General features: G+C 47.8%; 1 protein-coding gene across 3 annotated transcripts in view; it reads right to left on the bottom strand.

Moving 5' to 3' along the window:
- The window catches only part of KCNAB2 (potassium voltage-gated channel subfamily A regulatory beta subunit 2), a 64,520-nt gene that overhangs the window by 31,601 nt on the left and 10,423 nt on the right, over positions 1 to 22,496 (bottom strand). The window contains exons 1-3 of one of the 3 annotated variants that reach the window (XM_063317720.1): positions 18,573 to 18,654; positions 8,459 to 8,575; positions 6,682 to 6,723 (exon numbers count right to left, since the gene is read on the bottom strand). In XM_063317720.1, the coding sequence (XP_063173790.1) occupies positions 6,682 to 6,723; positions 8,459 to 8,535 (119 nt within the window). In that variant the 5' untranslated portion in view covers positions 8,536 to 8,575; positions 18,573 to 18,654. Of the gene's footprint in view, positions 1 to 6,681; positions 6,724 to 8,458; positions 8,576 to 18,572; positions 18,655 to 22,496 lie in introns of those variants that run through there. The other 2 variants (XM_063317719.1, XM_063317721.1) reach the window with 2 other exon arrangements.

A 22,496-nucleotide genomic window follows, 5' to 3' on the forward strand; every position in this document is an offset into this window, starting at 1 on the left:
GATTCCCCTCTGGGATACAGACACTGTCGAATCTCCCAAAATTTCTCATTTCTCTCTCCAAAGCAGCTGAAATTCCTCCAAAAAGTGAGAAAGGCTTTTTTTCAAAAAAGCCTGCTCCCGAAGTCCGGCCATCTCCCTTTTCTTCCGCTGCTACAGCGGGGGTGGGGTGGGTGGGTGGGATGGATGCTGGCCTTTTTTCTTTTTCTCCCCCCTCCCCGCCCCGAATCTAAGCCTGCCTGCTTCCTTCCATCCGCAGCCCGGACTCACCTGACGTCTGGCAAGCCTGCTCATTAAAAGTTCTGGCTTATTAGATTTTCCCACGGACGGGTGGAAAACGGCACACAGGCGTGGCCTTCCATGGGTTGCAAGGTGGGGGGGCGCTGCCCAGTTGTCAAAAGCAATCTCGGACAGAGGCGCATCCCCTGTGTGCCTCGGAGAAATTTAGCAGGAAATCCATTAAGCCTGTTATAAAGATATGCCTCCTCCCTCTCCCCCGAGGAAACGGGCTAAATTATTCAGGACCGTCTCTCGTTCTAAAAGCCTTTGGAGAAGGAACTGATTTACAAGGGCGGATATCGACCACTTGCTTTTTATTAGCAGGGACTTGTCGGATGCTGGCCGAAGGTGGCTCCCCGGCCCTGTGGCCTGTCACGATGGAGAGAACGGGAGGGGTTGATGGACGAAGGATGCCATGCTGGGACAGACAGAATTCAACGTTCCAAATAAATCCTGTCTTGGGGGTAAATCAAGGAATGATTTGCTGTGATTGGCACTCGAAGTCTCCCGAGATCCCCAGGGTTTGCTCGCCAGCCAACACAAGGATCCCCGTTGCTTGGGCCGAAATCCACCTGCTCGCATGCAATTTTGAGGCAACTGGAAAATCCCAGGGAAAGGCCGCTTTAATGGGCTGCAGCGGCAGATGCGGCTGCTTTCATAAGACACGGAGGAGGGGGCTGCTTTAATGAGCTTCCCCAAGGGTTTCAGGGGCCGCGTGCGTTAAATTTTATTGAAGAAATATTTTGCAGAATAAAAACAGTGCACATTTTTAACAAAAGGGAAGTCGAGAGAAGGGGTAAGTAAGAGAGAGAGAGAGAGAGACAGAAAAGAGACAGAAAAGAAAAAAAGGATATAATGGAGTGGCTTCCGATCTTCTTTATAGCAGTTATAAATGCATTTATGAATGCATTTATAACTGCTTTTATCCTCTCTCTCTAAGGTTGTATCGCGGCTCCCTTTTTTCCATATTCGACTTTTTCTGATCATCAAACCCACAAACCATTTTTTTTCAGCAAAAAATCCATAAGGGGCAGGGCCATATGCATTCGGGACAGACACTCAGCATCTCTTTTGTCATCTGAACAAAACCAGATGCTTTCCAAGCCGAAACACTGCAAAATCCTCCAATCTCAGCATCTTTTCCATGTGCAGAATCCCACCGTTTCCCACTGAAATGCGCCAAACTCCTATTCATGCATGGATGCGGACATGGGAGAGCATACATGCTACAGCTGGGTGAGTCACTCTTGAGGGGGGGGTGAGTTTTTCACAGCAAAGGGCCCCCCAAGCCTCGTAACACCATGGATTCTTGGTTAGTTGTGTAATCAAGCAAGGGTGGTCAGGCTAAGCCATGTCACAGCTCCCTATGCCCCTAATTTTCCGGGAAAAACCACAGCACAGGTGAAGATTCCCTGCTTTGGCCCCAGAAGGTTCCCAGTTCCTAACTCTCCCCAAGCTTCAGAAATGTCAGGACAGAGAAAGTTACACCATGCGGCAGCTCATGTTTCACGGATGCCTAAAATTCTACAGTTAGAATCATCAAGCTCAACCGGCTATGAGATCCTCTGCTCTTTATGTAAATACTTCTCTCATAAGAATAGTAGCTTTCACGTCCCACCCTACAAGCCAACATCCAGTGTCATGGTTCAGCTTCTCCATGTCCCACCCTCCAAGCCAACATCCAGTGTCATGGTTCAGTTTCTCCATGTCCCACCCTCCAAGCCAACATCCAGTGTCATGGTTCAGCTTCTCCATGTCCCACCCTCCAACAAGCCAGCATCCAGTGTCATGGTCCAGCTTCTCCATGTCCCACCCTCCAAGCCAACATCCAGTGTCATGATTCAGCTTCTCCATGTCCCACCCTCCAAGCCAACATCCAGTGTCATGATTCAGCTTCTCCATGTCCCACCCTCCAAGCCAACATCCAGTGTCATGATTCAGCTTCTCCATGTCCCACCCTCCAAGCCAACATCCAGTGTCATGATTCAGCTTCTCCATGTCCCACCCTCCAAGCCAACATCCAGTGTCATGGTTCAGTTTCTCCATGTCCCACCCTCCAACAAGCCAGCATCCAGTGTCATGGTCCAGCTTCTCCATGTCCCACCCTCCAAGCCAACATCCAGTGTCATGATTCAGCTTCTCCATGTCCCACCCTCCAAGCCAACATCCAGTGTCATGATTCAGCTTCTCCATGTCCCACCCTCCAAGCCAACATCCAGTGTCATGGTTCAGTTTCTCCATGTCCCACCCTCCAACAAGCCAACATCCAGTGTCATGATTCAGCTTCTCCATGTCCCACCCTCCAAGCCAACATCCAGTGTCATGGTTCTGCTTCTCCATGTCCCACCCTCCAAGCCAACATCCAGTGTCATGGTTCAGTTTCTCCATGTCCCACCCTCCAACAAGCCAACATCCAGTGTCATGATTCAGCTTCTCCATGTCCCACCCTCCAAGCCAACATCCAGTGTCATGGTTCAGTTTCTCCATGTCCCACCCTCCAACAAGCCAACATCCAGTGTCATGGTTCAGTTTCTCCATGTCCCACCCTCCAACAAGCCAACATCCAGTGTCATGGTCCAGCTTCTCCATGTCCCACCCTCCAAGCCAACATCCAGTGTCATGATTCAGCTTCTCCATGTCCCACCCTCCAAGCCAACATCCAGTGTCATGGTTCAGTTTCTCCGTGTCCCACCCTCCAACAAGCCAGCATCCAGTGTCATGGTCCAGCTTCTCCATGTCCCACCCTCCAAGCCAACATCCAGTGTCATGATTCAGCTTCTCCATGTCCCACCCTCCAAGCCAACATCCAGTGTCATGGTTCAGTTTCTCCATGTCCCACCCTCCAACAAGCCAACATCCAGTGTCATGATTCAGCTTCTCCATGTCCCACCCTCCAAGCCAACATCCAGTGTCATGGTTCTGCTTCTCCATGTCCCACCCTCCAAGCCAACATCCAGTGTCATGGTTCAGTTTCTCCATGTCCCACCCTCCAACAAGCCAACATCCAGTGTCATGATTCAGCTTCTCCATGTCCCACCCTCCAAGCCAACATCCAGTGTCATGGTTCAGTTTCTCCATGTCCCACCCTCCAACAAGCCAACATCCAGTGTCATGGTTCAGTTTCTCCATGTCCCACCCTCCAACAAGCCAACATCCAGTGTCATGATTCAGCTTCTCCATGTCCCACCCTCCAACAAGCCAACATCCAGTGTCATGGTTCAGTTTCTCTTCCCAAGTGTTTTGCCCATTCCTCGGCCCTGATTTGGAATCAGTCTCAACCCCAGATTGGAAGGAGAAGGAAGAGATCATCATCCCAGCCCACCCCCCAGGTGGATGGGCAACAATTTGGGAAGGCTGAGTCCAGGCAGAAAACCCTTTTCCGAATATCAGCTATGGATGCTAGACAGAAAGTGTCCTTGGGCATTTCTGCAAGGAGAAAAATTCTGAATGCAACTTATTTTTTCCAGAAAGGCTTCTGTGCCGGTGAGCCGAGCTGTTTCGCAACCCAGCCCTTGGGCTCCAGGCTCCAGTAAGGGGAATTTCCCCCCATCCCCAGCTGTCCTTTTGCTAAGGCGGAGATTTCCAAGCTGCCCAGCCCCTTTGCTATCCAGAGGGTTGAAATGATGAGGGGAGAGATGATTCTGCCTTTCCGTCTCCTCTTAATGCATTTTCCCTGATTCACAGGGATTGGATGGCCTCCCAGACTCACTCTGGGGAAAAGCTAATTAGTCTGGATTTTGCCAACCCATCACTGCTGATGGACACTGTGGTACACACCAGGGAAGGTGCCCAGGGCTCTGGAGTTGGCAGAACATCCCTTTCGCCCCTGAGCTGCTGATGCATTGCTCGGCACCTGCCAGGCCTCCGAAACGTTGCAGCACCTTCCCCAACGGGGGAGCTGGGTGGGAATACGGTATGGATCCTGCCCTGCTCAGTTTTGCTTCCCCAAGGTGAGTCCCATTTTTGCTTTTATTTCTGTTCCCCCTTGAAGCACGGGGGCGGGGAGCAGGCCCCAATTTTATTATCCCAACCGCCCCTCAGAGCGTCAGCGACCAGCCCAAAGTTTGCTAGCTCAAATAAACAATAGCTAGGTGGAAGATCTGTGTCAGCAGAAGACCTCGGTTGGTCCTGTTGGCATTAATCTGACACAATATTCAACAGACCAGAGAGAAAATTCAAGATTTTGCTGCCTTTCTGTCAGCCTTCCCAGGCAGACCAGACAGGAAACGCGACCAGATGAGCCAATTCTACTTTATTGTAAGGCTACCTTGACAGAATCTTGCAAGGCTGAGAGTACAATTCTCCCCCCGTCTCCTTTACAGCCTGGGATGCTAGGGAGGGTCCCTCCTGAGCCTCTTGCCCCACCCATTATGCAGCTGAGGGCTAAGCCCTCTCTTATCTGACCCTTCCCTTTTAATGCTGATTCTCAGAGGGGGTGTGTCAGCCTTACCAAGTAGACCAGACAGGAAATGCAACCAGATGAGCTAATTCTACTTTATTGTAAGGCTACATTGACAGAATCTTGCAAGCCTGAAAGGACAAATCTCCCTTTGTCTCCTTTACAGCCCAAGAAACCAGGGAGGGCCCCTTCCGAGCCTCTTTCTCTGCCCATTATGCAGCTCTGGGCTAGGCCCTCTCTTATCTGACTGTTCCCTAGGCAGCGTCTCTTTGCCCCATCTCCCAAGGTCTTTCCCACATGCCTTTACATCAGCTTCCTACAACGGTTTGAGAGCGAACAGCTGATCACATCCCACAAATTGTCCGGAATTCATCCTTCCATGACCTATTTCTGAAGCTGGAACCCTACAGATACATTGCAATAGAGTCTCCCCACATTCTCAGCCCAGGTTTCCAAGAAGAAGAAGAAAGGAAGTCACATCAGCTGCAAAGCCAGACTCAGCCTCACACCTCGTTGGGCTTCTCAGCCGATGGAAACCCTTCTCTCAGATCTTCACGGCTGTCTGTTGAGGCTTTGCTCCTCATCTGGAGGAACAGAAGTCCTAGCTTGCTCGCAGGCTGAGAAGGGGCAGCAGGCCAGACCAAACGATACAGCTGTGGCTTGCAATTCTAATAGTAATAATTTCAATAATGAGAAGCCCGCAGAAGGACAGAGCAATCGGCAAGTCCCGAGCCCATCAGAAACTGTATCATTCTAAGCCTCTTAGCAAGCTTAGGACTTCTGAGTAGGCCTTCTGGTCCTTGAGATGAAGAAGAAAGCGTCAATAGACAGCAGTGGGCCTGTATATACATTTACTTGCAACCAGAGGTTTTAGCAAAACTCATATAAAATGGCGACCAGATGATTGTTATGGATTGTTATGATGTCCGTGTCAGTTCAAGACATCCTCTCTAATATTGACAATACCATCTGTCAACATCTGCTTTTATGCCTTCTTTGCGGCCATTGCAAACAACGCAACTCAGTGAAGGTCTGAGACAAAGTCAAAGCTCAATGGGATATACCTTAAAGTATATACAGGAAGTCCTCACTTAATGACCATTTGTTTAGTGATGGTTCAGACTTATGACGGTGCTGGAAAAAACGGCTTATAACCCAGGCTCACGCTTACAACTGTTGCAGCGTCCCCGCGGTCACGATATGGGCGCTTGGCAACCGATTTGCATTTATGACTGTCGCAGCATCCTGTGGTCACGTGATTGCCATTTTCGACCTTCCTGGCCGGCGTCTGGCAAGCAAAATCAAGGGGGGTTTGCTTAACGACCACATGGCTCGCTTAACGGCTATAGTGATTTGCTTAATGACCACTGCAAAAAAGGTTGTAAAATTGGGTTAGATCTGCCTAATGACAGCTTTCTTTAGCAACTGAAATTCCGATCTCAATTGTGATCCCTAAGTGAGGACTACCTGTGTATGTTATATTGAAGTTCCTGAATCCTCCTTTCTATGTGACTGTCGTTCCCTTTGCAAGCACCGTTCTCGCTGTTCGCGTCATAAAATAATCTATCGTGCCAATGGGAATGCGTGCCGGGGAGCCACCGTTGCCGCAGAGTATCAACGCTGAAGGTAGCAACTTTGATCATTTTACTTTTCGTAACGTTTGAAAATAAGCTAGAACAGAGCTAACCTTCTCTTGAAAGTTGTCCAAAACCACATTACAAAGGACACTCAGAAGGACGACCAGGTGGATTTTGGAAACCCACCACGCTTTCGCGCCATCAGACATTTTGTCTTTTTTGCTCCCTCTACGTGCCTTCAACAGCCAGAAGATCCTCATTTTCCAAAGAGGAAAAACGCACACCGGTATTTTTTTGCCATCTGGGGCCGCTCAGCCAAGGCGAGGAGGCGGGGAGTCCACCTGCCATGGGGGAACCAACCCCTGATTTCCCCCAAAGCAGCAGTTCGGAAGCTTGGAGGACACAGAGAAGAAGAAAGGACGGCGTTACCTGTAAAACTGGAACTGTCTTTTGGGACTCCCGTAACGGCCACTTCCGGCAGCAAAAGGGGAAAGAAAGAAGAAATATTCCACAGGTCACAGTTTTTAAAAAGAAATAGCAAGAAGGGGGCGATGCGCCGGGCAAGACACCTACTGTTTCCCCAGACTTTGCCCGGACGCTCTGGCCTTCCAATCCGAGACTCTATGGTCCTTTGCATCTTCTGTTGGCTCAACACCACCACCAAGGGGAAGCCCTGTGCATTGCAACAGGAAAGGCCGGATTGGCAAGAGCTGGTTAATCCTGCTGACTTGGTGGTGCAAGCTGGGGAAGAATGCAATAAGCTGAGCGTTTCCACCCCCCCAGAAAAAGTTCCTAACGAGCAGAAATAAACGAGGCTGAGAAAAGGCAAGGACCAGACCAAAGGAAAAGAGCCACTGTGCTTCCTTTTCATTAGAGCTGTGCAGAACACCCCCTTCTCCAGGTAGTCCTCGACTTACGACCATTCATTTAACGACCGTTCAAAGTTACGACAGCACTGGAAAAAGTGACTTGTGACCGGTCCGTGCATTTCCGACCGTCGCAGTGTCCCCACGGCCACATGATCAAAATTTGGGTGCTTGGCAACCAGTTCACATTTATGACCGTCGCAGCATCCTGTGGTCATGAGATCACCATTTGCGACCTTCCCAGCCAGCTTCTGACATGCAAAACCAATGGGGAACCGTGTGATTCGCTTAACGGTCACGTGGTTTGCTTAACTACCATGTGATTCGCTTAATGACCGCTGCAAAAAATGTCACAAAGTTGGGCACAGGCACACTTAACGATGAACTTTCTGGTCCCTGTTGTGGTTGTAAGTCGAGGACTACCTGTATTTCCAAATTTAAGTAGTATCTGCAGACTAGCAGGATGCGGGGATCTCCCTGTCTCCTCAGCCCTCTCTCTAACAGCAAGCCTGGGTATCGCCTGCCGACAGAAATGGAGACCAACCATGCTTTTCAAGAAACAGGAAGGTGGACATCCTGAAGGGCATTGAAGAAGACCTCACTGTTTGCAAATGACAACCTTCCGGCCAAGAGCGAGAAGCTGCCGTTCCTTGTTTTGGAGACATCCAGCTTCTCGACTCCCATTGCTTGTGGCTCCGGAGGCCTGTTGCCACAGCCCTGGCCACACCTGTCGGCCATGTGGCAGGGGAGAGAAAAGATGCATGTGCCCCCCCCATGTCTGCCTGCCTGCCCCTGCCCACCATCGAACAATCAGGCAGATGAAGGATGCAACCATGCCTCTCCAGGGAATTTCAAAGGCAGAGCCTCATCCCTCAAACGGAGCCGGCAAGTGAGTTTTTTTCGGCAGGACATGCATCCCAATATTAAAGGGCATCTGTCACCTTCCACACAGGTTCTTCTACCTCTACAGCGCCCTTGTCTTTGAAATTAACCTTTGCAATTCACATTTTGGGATTCTTTCTGCAAGCTGCCTGATTCCACTCCGGCTAAACACAGAGGCGTATTACCAGCAAAAGCAACAAGGCGGATTCGATTCAGAAGATGTGCCCGTAATGAGTTAACGTGGCCTCTCAAAATTAAATATAAAATCCTGCACATCCCAGAGCAAAATTCTGGGGCTGGGCGAGTCAGGGAAAACAGCACAGTCCGGATTTTAGAGAGGGTCGCCCGGCCGCCCCCTTCTGGTTTCTGGGGGTCTGGCAGATGCAAGGATGGACTTTCTGCTCAGCAAGGACCGGATTTGCAAAAGGCTGGACGGACCGCCTCCCGAGCAAACTCACCTGTAAATCATCCCGGGGGATCCAGTGTGTCGGTTTGAGATTCTAGCCGGAGAGTCCGTGGTGGATTCGGGGTACATGGAGGCAAGCTCCAAGTTCCAGGTGAATCTTTTTCAGCACCTACTAAAGGACGAACGAGAGAGAGAAAGAGAAGGGGGAAAAAGGGAATTAGGCAATAATCTACCAGATCACCAGCTTGCCAGTCAAAATGAAACGACTCATGAAGAGGACTGGTTTCTAGCTAATGTCCCAATAGCCTTTAAACACAGTTTTTAGACCAGTGTTTCTCAACCTTGGCAACTTCAAGATGCGTGGACTTCAACTCCCAGAATTCCCCAGCCAGCTGGCTGGGGAATTCTGGGAGTTGAAGTCCACGCATCTTGGAGTTGCCAAGGTTGGGAAACACTGTTTTAGATCATATTTTCATTCATCTCCTCCTGATGTCTTGCAGCTTTACTAATGATGGAGGAGGGCCCCCAGCCTGCTTTGTAGGGAAAAAAAGTGTTATTTAGATGGTTATTTGAGGAATTTCCTACCACCAGCAGTTCCTAACCCTATAATTTGGGAAGTGGGCAAAGGAGCATTTGGCCTCTGCAGGACATTAGCAATGGAATGGCGTCCATCTTTTCAAAATGACTCAAACGGAGTGCGATTTTGGTGTTTTTAGAGCTTGAAAGCTCAAATCTGGCAAGAATTGGCAATCTCTGATATTCAGGCCAGTTTTAAATTGTTTTTATTTAGATGCCTGCACAGGGAATACTGTCTGAGGCTTACCAATGGTCCCTACACTGCAATTGGGGAGTGACTGCTATTGTTTTTCTGTAAGGCTACTGAGTGAGCAAGTTATTTGTAATTTTTAACAGCTATATAAAATGTGCCTGGCATGCAGCAAAGTGGCAGTACAGGAAAAGGGCATTATCTTTTTTTTTCTCTGATGTGCTAGCGTTCAGCAAGGAGGCTAGACATGTTACTGATTTTAGTGGCCTTGCAGGACTATTTATCACCACGAGGTCAAGCCTTTTTTTTTGGTTTTTAAAAGCCATTTTAAGCATTTCGCTTTTCATTTTCCCCTGGTCTTTTCAATGACTGGAGACTTCTTTCATTTTATCCTCTTTTTTCTTCCTGGTTCTGCATTCCTTTTGTTCAGCAAAAAAAGGAAGGGAGGGAGGGAGGGAGGGAGGGAGGAAGGGAGGGAGGAAGGAAGGATCATTTGAAAACTGGCCAAGGACACGGCAAATAAACCCGAGATTTGCAATCCAGGTTAAGAGCGGACTCCAAGCTGTCATGATCATCGCCATCCACAAGAGGGAGCTGCAGATCTCTTAGCTTCCACTCAAGTTAAAATTGCAATTCTGCTGTAAAAAACTGGATTCTGCCCTGAATTAGCAATTAATATGGCAATTAAGAGGATTCCACTGCTTGCAACTGGTTCCTGGCTCCTCTCCCCACATTTCTTTCTTTAAAAAGAAGTCAACAGGCCTCTCTTGTTTTCAAATTGCAAATGGGAAAAAAAGGAGATTTCAATATCACAGAAGCCCTGGAGGCATTGATGGATGGATGGATGGAAGGATAAACTGACTGACAGACAGTGGGATAGATGGATGGACAGAGGGATAGATAGATGAATGGATGGATAGAAAGACAGACCGATCAACAGAAGGATGGATGGATGGATGGATGGAAGGAAGGAAGGAAGGAAGGATAAACTGACTGACAGACAGTGGGATAGATGGATGGACAGAGGGATAGATAGAAAGATGGATGGATGGATAGAAAGACAGACCGATCAACAGAAGGATGGATGGAAGGAAGGAAGGAAGGAAGGAAGGAAGGAAGGAAGGAAGGAAGGAAGGAAGGATAAACTGACTGACAGACAGTGGGATAGATGGATGGACAGAGGGATAGATAGAAAGATGGATGGATGGATAGAAAGACAGACCGATCAACAGAAGGATGGATGGATGGATGGATGGATGGATGGATGGATGGATGGAAGGAAGGAAGGAAGGAAGGAAGGAAGGAAGGAAGGAAGGAAGGAAGGATAAACTGACTGACAGACAGTGGGATAGATGGATGGACAGAGGGATAGATAGAAAGATGGATGGATGGATAGAAAGACAGACCGATCAACAGAAGGATGGATGGAAGGAAGGAAGGAAGGAAGGAAGGAAGGAAGGAAGGAAGGATAAACTGACTGACAGACAGTGGGATAGATGGATGGACAGAGGGATAGATAGAAAGATGGATGGATGGATAGAAAGACAGACTAATCAACAGAAGGATGGATGGATGGATGGGTGGACAGATAGAGGGATGAAGGAAAGAGTGGATGGATAGATAGACTGACCAACAGAGAGGGATATGGAAGGACAGAGGGATAGATAGAAGGCTGGATGGATAGGTATTTTCAATTCTTGGTCTGGTACTGTGCCCCCAGCCCAGGAAAAAGAAAATTAAAAACAAAGGTAAGCTGGTAACAGCAACTCTACCAGCTTGGCTTCTGGCTCTGATCTCTTTGGTGGGCCGTTCTCAAGACTACCCCTTGAAATGATCTATCAGCCCAAAGGGGTTTTCCTAGCTTAGGTGCTTCAGTGTGATGGGCAAATTCAGCCAAATGAATGAGGGCCAGATCTTTTGGATTTGATTCCAAAAACGGGCTTCCGAGGAGGAACGTAGCCCTTCCCACTGAAAGCAGCCGCATCCTCTCCCAGCACCATGCGGCCGTCTTGTCCTGTGGCCACCTGGTCCCAGATAAAGAGGCAGCTGCTTTAAAGAGCTCTGTGTCCTGTCTGCTTTTTGGAAACGCATTTGAAACATCGCACGGTTCCAAAAGCTCTGAGCTGGCCCCCAACAGCAGTTTTTCGGAGGCTGCATTTAATTATATAAACCTGGCTTCTAATCCATGGTGTTTTAAAATAAGCTTTGCTCTAGCAGAAACGTTCCAGAGACAGAAACCTCTGAGACAGGCCGATAAGGGCAGAAAACGAGGGACAGAAGAAAGGGTGTTGTCACAGGCAGAGCATCTGCGCTTTGCACTGCTAGAAGACGGTCCTGCCAAAAAAATGGGACGCCTCAAGGTGACACTGCAAGGGGAAAAAAACGATCCTTGGCTCACGGCATTCGGAGGAAAAAAATGAAGATTTCCGATGAAGATTTTGCCAGCTGCAACGCGCCACATCTGTTGGATGAGTTGCCAGAGAAAATTCACGTTTCAGTTGTTGATTCTCTGGTTAAAAACATCTTGTCTGATGTGGTGGGTCTCCAAACTCACATCTCAAATCTTTAACTATAATCTCCACCCCCCCAGCTCCCTCCCGCCCTTCTCTCCTCCATCGTTTAGGTAAATTGGGGTAAATCTTGAAAGGGGGGGGGAAACCTGCTGAGAAGCAGCAGCCGACAAGCTCAGTGTTTAAATATCCTCCTGTGGAAAATTTCTATGGGGTTAATAAAGGTGATCCGCCTGCAACTTCCCCTGTATCCATTATTATGAAATCCTGAGAGTTTCCACCCCCCCCGAAACCTGTTTCCAGATCCTTTCACTTCCAAGCTCAATTTCCAAAGGATTAACCGCGCTCATTTTTCACACCCCAAACAAGAGAAAACTTTAGGAAGCATGAACTGCAATGGCAATAGAGAAACACACAAGTCTGGGTCTAAAAATTGAAACTATTCCAAAGCAATTCAAATGTTTGAATTCTAGGTCGCATTTTCTCATTTTCTATTCAATATCCTTGTTCACGGCCAGCTGCCCCTTTCCTGAGTCACATTGGGGTTATAAGGCAATGCAACCTCCAGCTTCAACTTTGCCCTTCCCCTTTAAACCCTCCGGTTCCCAGGCTGCCAAGAAAGTTGAGACCTCTCGGATGCAATGGAATAAAAATGCCTTTGCATGCACTCCTTTTTTGCAGCGGTTGTTAAGTGAATCACCATGGTCATTAAGCGAATCATGCGGTTTCCCCATTGATTTTGCTTGCCAGAAGCTGGCTGGGAAGGTCAAAAATGGCTATCGTGTGACCACGGGATGCTGTGATGGTCATAAATATGAACTGGTTGCCAAGCTCCCAAATCGGTCTAGTGGTTAAGGTGCTGGGCTAGAAACCAGGGGGCTGCGAGTTCTAGTCCCACCTCAGGCACGAAAGCCGGCTGGGTGACCTTGAGCCAGTCACTCTCTCAACCCAACCCACCTCACAGGGTTGTTGTTGTGGGGAAAAGAGGAGGAGGAAGGAGTATTAGGTATGTTTGCCACCTTGAGTTATTTATAAAAATAATAAAGGCGGGATAAAAATAAAATAAAATAATCGGATCTCCGTAACGTGCTGAAACAGGTCAGTTTTAGCCTTGTCTAACGTGTGGTGTGCACTCAGTGAATGGGGTGCGGAAAGAAGGGAAGGAAGGGAGGGAGGGAGGGAGAGAGGGAAGGAAGATGGAGGGAGAGAGACAGAGAAGAAGGAAGGAGGATAAGAAGGGGATGGATGGAAGAAAAGGAAGGAAGGAAGGAAGGAAGGAAGGAAGGAAGGGGATGGATGGAAGAAAAGGAAGGAAGGGAAGAAGGAAGAAGGGAAGGAAGATGGAGGGAGGGAAGAAGGGGAAGGAAGGAGGATGGATGGATGGAAGAAGATGGATGGATGGATGGAAGGGTTTAAAAGTTTAAAGAAGCTTCTGGTGAAACGACAGGGGCTTACAAAAGGCAAAGAAGGGGAAAATCTTTGAACACGCCGAGATGCCGACGTGGCACCTTACACCCCCGAAGGAGCCAAAATCAACAAAATCTGGCAACTCTGGGCAAATGCTCACTGGGGCGTGAATGGGTGATTGTTCAGCTGGATTTTTTAAAAAGTTTTTATAAGAAACTTTATAAAATTTCAGAATATAACCTCACAGGGTGGTTGTTGTGGGGAAAGTAGGAGGAGGAAGGAAGGAGTGTTAGGTTTGTTCGCCACCTTGAGACATCTATAAAGATAATAAAGGCGGGATGGAAAATAAACAAACAAACAAACAAACAAACAAACAAATAAATAAATAAATAAATAAATAAGAATAGAAAGAACTTAAAGAAAGAACAAAAAAAGAACCAAATTAAAAATGCACAGACAAAAAGAAAGAAAAAAGAATGACTCCCGACTACCTTCAGTACAGATAGTCCTCGCTTAGTGACCACAATTGGGACTGAAATTCTGGTTGCTAAGTGAAGCAGTCATTAAGCAAATCTGACCCAACCTTATGACCCTTTTTGTGGTGGTTGTTTAACAACTCACTGCAGGTGAACATGGTCATTAAGCAAATTACATGGTTCCCCATTGATTTTGCTTGCCAGAAGCTAGCCAGGAAGTCGAAAATGGCGATCACATGACCACAGAACGCTGTGACGGTCATAAGCACGAGGACCAGTTCTAAAGTAGTTTTTTCAGCTCTGTCGTAAGTCCAAATTGCCACTAAATGAATGGTTAAGTGAGGACTACCTTGTAGATGAATGTTTCCCAATCCCAGCAACTTTAAGATGGGTGGACTTCAACTCCCAGAATTCCCTAGCCAGGCAGTACGATAAGCAGGATTGGGGGAACCCTGCTGCTGAAAAACCCCGCAAAAGAAAATGCAAACTATTTCTCAAAACTCTTTTTCACCCGGAGCTTGGCAGGACTTCCCTTTTACAAGGCAGATTTCACAAGAGCCAACTGCCAGGTTTTTTTTTAATGGCTTTTTATGGAACAAGCACGAGAAAAATGAACACAGCTATACCAAAAGAAAAAACAAAGAATTAAAAAGAAAGGGGATTCTAGCTAGCTCAATCTCTGTGTGTGAAACGGAAATATTTTAAAGGGGCATATTCTGCCCAGAACAATATTTGTGCCAATCTATTTGGATATATATTTTTAAAAACAGGTACATAGATAAACAGTCACCAGATCTAAACCCTTAATTACAAAGGGCTTCAAATCTCTGCTGTTTCTTAATTCTCTAACCCAGGAAATCTCCCCAGCATTTTAAATACCACGGGCGCAAAGAAAATATAACTTTGCTTTCTGAGGCTGCACAACGAAGCTAGTTTCCAACAGGAACAGAATCCATTCCTTCCTTGCATCTGGTTTTTAAGCCGCAGGGAAAAAAAGGACCGAAATCTGGCAGCATATTTCACAGTCCAGTTTTGTGGATGATTTTTCTCTCCCCCAACTTCCTCCCTCGCCCTTGGAGCCAAAGGAACGTCCCTTGGATTCGGAAGGAGAGCTGAGCATTTCTTTTTTAGCAGATTGCTAAAAAGTGTTGGGGAGATTTGGGGCGCCCTTGGTTTTAAAATGCACGGGGAGGCCAAAGGCGAACAGTTGCATCAGATGGAGAGTGTGCATGTAGGAAAAGCAGAAATCCTCTCCAAGGTTTAAGAAGGAAGCTGCAAAGCTGTGCCAGAATTAGTTTTGAGTTCTCAATTCTCCTGTTTTTTCCTCCTTCCAAAGTTTGGTGGGAGGGGTCTCCTTACCAGGAGCACTTCAAGACTTGCTGCGGAATTATATTCTTTTGTATAAGAGAGGGGAGCGAGATTGAACACCTGGAAAGCTGCTGGAAAGTGAAAAATGTACCTAAATAAAAGATGGGGGGGCTCGCGTGCTGGCAGTGATGAATGTGGGTCACCTCGTTGCAAAAGTTCCTAGATTCATTGACTTTATTCTTTCGTATCACAGATGGGAGAAAGATTAAACACCTGGAAAACTGCAGATGGATGGATAGGATGGATAAATAGATAGGATGGCTGGTGGGGACTTGCTGGCAGTAATGACCCCTTTGCAAAAGTTCCCAGATTTTTATATATTGCCTCCTCCATTCTTTATTTGATTTATCTGAGATATTTACACCCTGCCCCTGCAACCTTCTGTGCCTGGACGACTGCCATTTGTCGGAAGAATGACAGCTGCACATCATGAAAAGGAAAAATAAAAACTGACCAGCTGGGTCGCGTGTGCGCCCAGGTAGAAAAAGCAGGCGTTGTCCTCTCGCAGCATGACCACCGTCTGGATTCCCAAGGGCCCCGCCGGAGCCCAGCTTCCGGCTGGATCTGCAGACTTCAACCCCCAGAATTCCCCAGCCAGCACGGCCATTTTTAAGAATCCCCAGGGGAGTCAGAATTTGCAAGCTGGCAGGCAGGGGGCCTTCGTCGGAGCATGCCCATACAGACTGGGTGGGGCTTCATTTGCAACGATGTGCCCACCGTCTTGCAGATTTCCTGCCCTTGCAGATGACCCCATCTGGTCCAGACATAGCTTCACCCCAGCTCACTCTACAACAGCCACAAAGGTTTTTCCCACTGGTGGGAGACGTGCCCTAAAGCGGAGCATGGTTTAAAACGGACGCATTTGAGCCAGAGAGAATGGGAAATCTATAACAGAGACCCCCTAGGTGGGAAATACCTTTGTTCCTGAAAATCTGCACCTGATTTCCCTTTGGGAATAAAGTTATTTTCAGTTCCATGATTCACGGCCTGCTGGCTGGTGGGAATCGCCCCAAAGGTGGTTAGCTTTTGACCGTATTTTGTATTCATTTCTCCTTATTTCTAACCACAGGGGCTTGGGGCAACACATCTCCCACACAACTGGGAGGAAATCTCAGGTTAATGCTGCCCATCGGTTCAGTAGGAATGCTGAGCAAACTTTGTCTTTTTTTCAAAGGAGTTTTACGTTTCTCAGCAGCCGCCTTTGGCCCGAGGCCGTTATGTACATCTTCAGTTTCATCAGGCTAAAAGCTTTTGCGAGAGAAATCCGGCCCAGCTAGAGTTCCCCTGCAAGAGGTCTTGAGGTCAGCGGGATTGAGTGGTGAAGGATGCAATGGAAAAATAAGAATAGGGGGCTCTGAAGCTTTTGATAGCTTTCCACAGTCTGGGGGCCCTGGGTTCAGTTTGCCAGGAAGCCTGCTGTGGTGGGCCACAAATTGGCACAATCCTGCTAGGCCATTCTACTCTGATTGCTTTATAAGGGCAGGTGTCCGGTGAGAAAAGATGGACCTTTTTTTCTTAAGAAGCCGCTGAGCTTCTTTCATCTTCTGTTTTGCAACTACAAAGTATCTGTTTCTCTAGCGCTTCCTGGAATGACCGTGCAACAACGCTCCCTCCCACAGACACATGCAGGGTCCGTGGTCAATGTGCAAAGGATTTGGAGTATAAAACCAGAAGACCGTTCCTGCTAGGATTCATTGGATTGTGGGTCTGAATTTGCTCCCCGCACGCTCCCGGATGAAATTTGGAATCATCCTTACCCAGATGTATGCAATACAGCAATGAGCCCACTCATGTCTCAAATCCACGCACCTTGCAAAAAGTGCCTGTTTGGATCCCTGTTGTAAAAAGGAGCAGCAAGCATGCCAGGCCTAAACACCCATCCTATTGCCCCATTTGGACTCTGGAAAAATGGACAGCATCCTTCTGCAAGGGGGACATCCTTCAGCTGTAGGGACTTCAATTCCCAGCAGTCTCAGCAAGTTCCCAAGGGCAGGGCAGGGAGTGATCCCTTCTCAAGTCAGTCGTAATGCAGTGGCGCCTCAACAGGAGCATCGGGGGACATGTGGGCAGTCTTTGGGACACAAGGTTGACTTCACCACTCTTCTCCAGGGTTGGAAGCTGATGTTCCCCCATTTCTGGGGCATCTCAGAGATGAAGCCTTCAGCGTGTGAGGCATGGACTCTTTGGTGGTGGCTCTTCCACAGCTGGTTCAAACACGTTACGGATTTTCATGGCAAGGTTTCCAAGCTGATCTAGAACATCAGAAGGGCCCTAAGGCTGGATCAGGCCAATGGCTCAGCCTTCCAAGTTCTGTGACCTCCAAATCCCAGGAAGTTCACCAACAAGGTCAAGAAGATTGCCCTCTTCCATTGTTGTCCTACAGCTGCTGGCATCTCAGAGACGTGGCTTGTGATTCTGGAGGCAACCAACAGCCCACAAGGCTAGAAGCCGCTGAGAAATTGAATCGATCGCATCCCTTCCAGAAACAGTCCAAACCAGGGTCATCCTTAGCAGAAGACAGCATCTCTTTGGACCTGGGCTGATCTTGAAAACATAAGCAGGGACCTAATTCCAGGGATGTGGACTCGGCTGGGAATCTGAAAACCCTTCTTGTAAGGAAGCAATGGAAAATCAATTTTTATAGTGTGGCTGAGAAAACTATAAGCTTGTATCTGGGCATTCACTAAGGGACAAACTCAACTCATGGGGGGCTTTATGGAAATTGAGGACCATCCGTCACCTTCTGGGACAGTAACTCCAATGAAAATAGACAAAACAACAACATCCTACTAAGTTGTATTCAAGAACACGAGGAAACACCAACATTCAGCCTCCCCAGTTTAAGTTAACATCGCCATATCCTGGCCGGAATGCCTTACACAGGAGTCATTCCCCAATCCTGGTGCAAATATTGCAACCGTGCCGCCCCCGCCCATCAGTTTTTGCTGCAATCCTCCATCTGGCCCTGCATTGCTCTGCTTCTACCCCAAATTTATCCTGGGCCACTGTTTGCTAACAGCCACACTCCAAGCTATGCCCTGTGACGTTGCCGCTTCTGGAAATCAATGCAATAAACCCCACTATGTGGTTTTCCCTTTTGTGCCCCTAGCTGTCCCGTTCCTTTTAAATGCACTTAACCCATGCCGGTTAACGGTTAGTAAGTTAATAAGCTGCCTCCTTCCCAACTTCCCACTCCTCGTTTCCAGCTCTTTTGCTCCTGACAGGGCAAAAAAAAAAAAAAAAATCCAGAACAACGAAAAGGAAGACCGTTTTTTGCACCGCCGTGCGCTAAAGAAAAGACGGTCTGTTTTTCTCCGAAAATAGCTTCGAAATCTGAAAACTCCTCTGTGCACCGTCCGGCCCAGAATTCACTCCACGTCGCAAGGGAGACGCAAGATGCGTCTTTGCGGCACATCTCCTTGGCATTCCAGCTTCCTGATGCTCTTTAAAGAAATAAGGGGCTGTGATCCCAGGAGCGGACTTTGCATAATAAAGGAGACTTTTTTCTGGCATTAAGAGCGGGGAGTTGCCACGGGACCACCGACAACTAAGACTAGGCAACTCCAGAGCAAAACCAGCGCAAGAACAAACAGGAGGTTATCTATCCTAGATGCTGGGAATTGAAATAAAAGGGCCTACCTTAGATTCTTGGGCCTTTCCCCTTCCGGGCATCCAAATCCTGAAATGGAGAGACCTAGCAAGGGAGTGCGGGGATGCCCAGCTATGCACAGCCAGCCAGGTGCTGCAGAAGGAAAATGCTTAGTCCGTCCAGGGAGTAGAGCTGAAATCAGCTGGGCAAATCCCTCTCCGGCTTCTGAGCTCGGTGCCGCAACGGCCCTTTGCTCCATCACGTGGCTGAGTCAGCAGAATGCCGGGTTTCGCCTTGGCAGCTTGCTTTCCTGACCTCCTTTCCTTACCCACCCCGGATTGCAGCTCGGTGGGGAAATGTTGGGCCAGGCAGTGCCCCCCCACCCCAGGGCCATTGCAAAGGGAGATATCACCCCAAGCGTTTTATTCACTCATTTTAAAAATATAATTTCTATTAAGGGTTTTAAGGAAGAAGACAACTAACGCAGAGTGAGAAAAAGGAAAGACGGAGAAAGAAACCAAAGGAAGAGATGAAGGTGCAGGAAAGGAAAGGAAAAATAAAAAATAAAAGGAAAGGGGAAAAGGAAGGGAAAAAAGATACAAAGAGGCAGCTTCTGATCTTCTTCACAGCAGTTTTAAAAACAATTACAAAGTTACCTCTTATGGTTACAACATCACTCTCTTTCCATAATTTTATCCTGTCTGATCATCAGCGTCATAAATCATAAGCTCATTTTTTTTCCTGTTGCACGCAAAACGTCTATAGGGGGTTTCCGGTCCCAAGCGTTCTATTGATTGATTGAATTTATATATCGATTGAATTTATAATGTCGAGCTGGGGCAGAAGAAGATTGGTCTGCAAAGGAGATCAGGAAGAGGAAGGGCTGGGGGTTTCTTGAGGGGGAGGGAGAACAATGTTGCTCCTTGGGGGGATAAGGAAATACACACTGGGGTTATCATCGTCATCTATTCGATTTATGAGCGCCACTCCAAAGGACTCTGGGTAGCTTACGACACCCAAAATAAAATAGAAAACGTAACAACGTGGGGCAAAGATTTAAGGAAGGAAAAAAAAAAAAGAAATCTTAAACAGGATCCTAAGGTTTTGCAAGCAACAGCTTGATGCCAACCCTGTACCAGTGGCTATTCGATGGAAGTACCTTGATTTCTATGGGGGTGTCAGGAAGGGGTGTTCCCCCCATCATAGGAGAGGGGGGGATTCACACTTCCAGCTCTTTCAAACTCCTTCTGGGCAGGCTGGGGGTCTGTAAATGCTTTTTGGATCCAACTCGAGTACCCCTTTTTCCAATGATCCAGTTTTATTCAAATGCATGCGCTTACAGATGCACCAGCTGTACTGGTGTGGGATTTACATTGGGGTAAGGTGGGGGGGGAGAAGGAGGGGAAGAGAGGTCGGGGATGCAGATAATCCGCCCCTTTCCCCCCATTATGAAAGAACGCCAGCCGCTGCTGGGTATCCAATGCAAACCCGTTCCTAGCGAAATCCATCATTATCCAAAGATTATTTAATTCCAAATGCCAACTGCAAGGGAGGTGCCCACTACCTCTTGGGTAGCCCCATAAGTTGGGATCAGCTCAGATGTAAGCTTCTAACCTGCTCCTTCCCCCTTCAGGACAAAAACGTGACCACAATACTTTCTGTGGTAGTCCTTGCAAAAATTACGTCGACACCAAATGTCTGTATAAGAACTTAAAGCAACAGAGGTCTTTCAGAAAAATGCATACTCGTACGCGTTTTCTTTCCCATTTCAGTAATTTCAAGTTAATCTTTTGATGCAGTGAAAACTTCCAAGAACTGGATCACAAACCGCACAGAAGGAATCCAGCGGGCAGTTTCACGACTCTGCCACATTTAATATCAGAGCTGGACTTATGTTCTTACATTGCTCTATTCTAGGAGTCCAGAAAGGCTTCAGAGGAATTCTTTCCTTATGAAAATCCGAGCAGATCACCAATGGCCTTCCTAACCCAGTGTGAATCCCTGCACGTCAAGGCAATAAATGATGCAGATTGAAAACTCCAGAACAGACACCCGAAACGCACAGCCCGCCAATCAGCGAGAATGCAAAATAACAAGAGCGCAGACAAATTAAAGGACAGACTTGGTGAACAGAACGAATTGAATCCGGTGCCCCTGGAAGAAGTTGGCAGAAGGGGTTCTGGGTAGGTTCTTCTCCCCCAACAAAACAACTTTTGAAACTCCTCTCTCTCTCAACCTCAGGATGATCCAGTGTTTGTTACTCCACTTTTCTCCCGAGCATCCCTTTTGGGGGACCAATCTCAGACTGTAATGGCATGTGGGAAAGACCTTGGGAGATGGGGTGAAAAGATGCTGCCCATGGAACAGTCAGATAAGAGAGGGCAGAGCCCGCAGCTGCATAATGGGTGGGGAAAAAAGCTCAGAAGGGACCCTCTCTAGTTTCTCAGGCTGTAAAGGAGATTTGTACTTTCAGACTTGCAAGATTCTGTCAATGCAGCTTTACAATGAAGTAGAATTAGCTCATCTGGTTGTGATTCCTCCCCGATTTGCCCCGCGAGGCCAACACCCAAGTTATGAGTCGGTCAGCGGACCCAACCTGATACGAGATCCGTTTGTTACCAAAACAAGAGACCGGTGGGGGCTAGGCTTCCCGTGGAAAAGTCCAGCCTGCTGCATCGCTCGCAGAAGAGAAAAAGTTGCAATGATGGATTTCGCTAGGAACGGGTTTGCATTGGATACTCAGCAGCGGCTGGCGTTCTTTCATGATGGGGGGAAAGGGGCGGATTATCTGCATCCCCGACCTCTCTTCCCCTCCTTCTCCCCCCCCCACCTTACCCCAATGTAAATCCCACACCAGTACAGCTGGTGCATCTGTAAGTGCATGCATTTGAATAAAACTGGATCATTGGAAAAAGGGGTACTCGAGTTGGATCCAAAAAGCATTTACAGACCCCCAGCTTGCCCAGAAGGAGTTTGAAAGAGCTGGAAGTGTGAATCCCCCCCTCTCCTATGATAAGAAACTGGAAGGAATGAAAACAATTCGTTGTTCCAAATCAGTGTATTTCAAACTTGGCAATGTTTAAGATGGGTGGACTTCAACTCCCAGAATTCCCCAGCCAGCCATGCTGGCTGGGGAATTCTGGGAGCTGAAGTCCACCCATCTTAAAGTTTAATTTTTATTTCTAGCCTCCTGGGGCTCTGCTTGTGGGATGGTGGGGTGGAAATATTTTAAACAAAAGACGCTCACGGTAGCCCTGGAGTAACACCGCTCTGTGTAGCTGCCCTACAGCAATCAAATGGTTGGGCATGCTGGGAATTGTAGTCCAGACCCACCTGGAGGGTACCCAAAGTGAGAAGACAATGCAAACAGGCTGACCTAGGATATGATTTGCTTCAAGGCCCTGTCCTGTGCTTCTAACTTGGCTCAAAAATCCGCCTGAAGTTTTCCTTCTGGCCAAGCGGCGCTTCTAACCAACAGCTTTTCTTACGTTTCTTTTACATTTTCGTTCCCACCCACCCACCCGGATCTCCGACACCTGCGTGACATATTGGACAATCTCTGAAATTCCTGTAGATCCTGCATTACTCAGCAACATGCTTGTAATTTTACCCCGGGGAATCTCCGGATCTCAAAATGGTGCATTTCCCCCTCTCCAGCGCGACAGCCGCTTATGAAACGGCATCTTGGCAGCTAAACTCCTTGGAGGGTTGCGGGGGGACAGCCAATTTTAAGGGGGCATGAGTATCCTGTCTAGATCTGAGAGGCCGCTCAGATTTGTTTCCTGCCATTTCGGGCTATAAAAGAGATTTGTCCTTTCAGCCTTGCAAGATTCTGTTAATGTAGCCTTGCAGTAAAGTGGAATTAGTTCATCTGGTCGTCTTTTCTGGCTGGTCTACCTGGGAAGGCTGACATCAATCTTGCAAGGCTGAAAGGACAAATCTCTCCCTATCTCTTTTACAGCCCGAGAAACTAG

Source organism: Candoia aspera, chromosome 18, assembly GCF_035149785.1.
Source record: "Candoia aspera isolate rCanAsp1 chromosome 18, rCanAsp1.hap2, whole genome shotgun sequence".
NCBI classification, from domain to species: Eukaryota; Metazoa; Chordata; class Lepidosauria; order Squamata; family Boidae; genus Candoia; species Candoia aspera.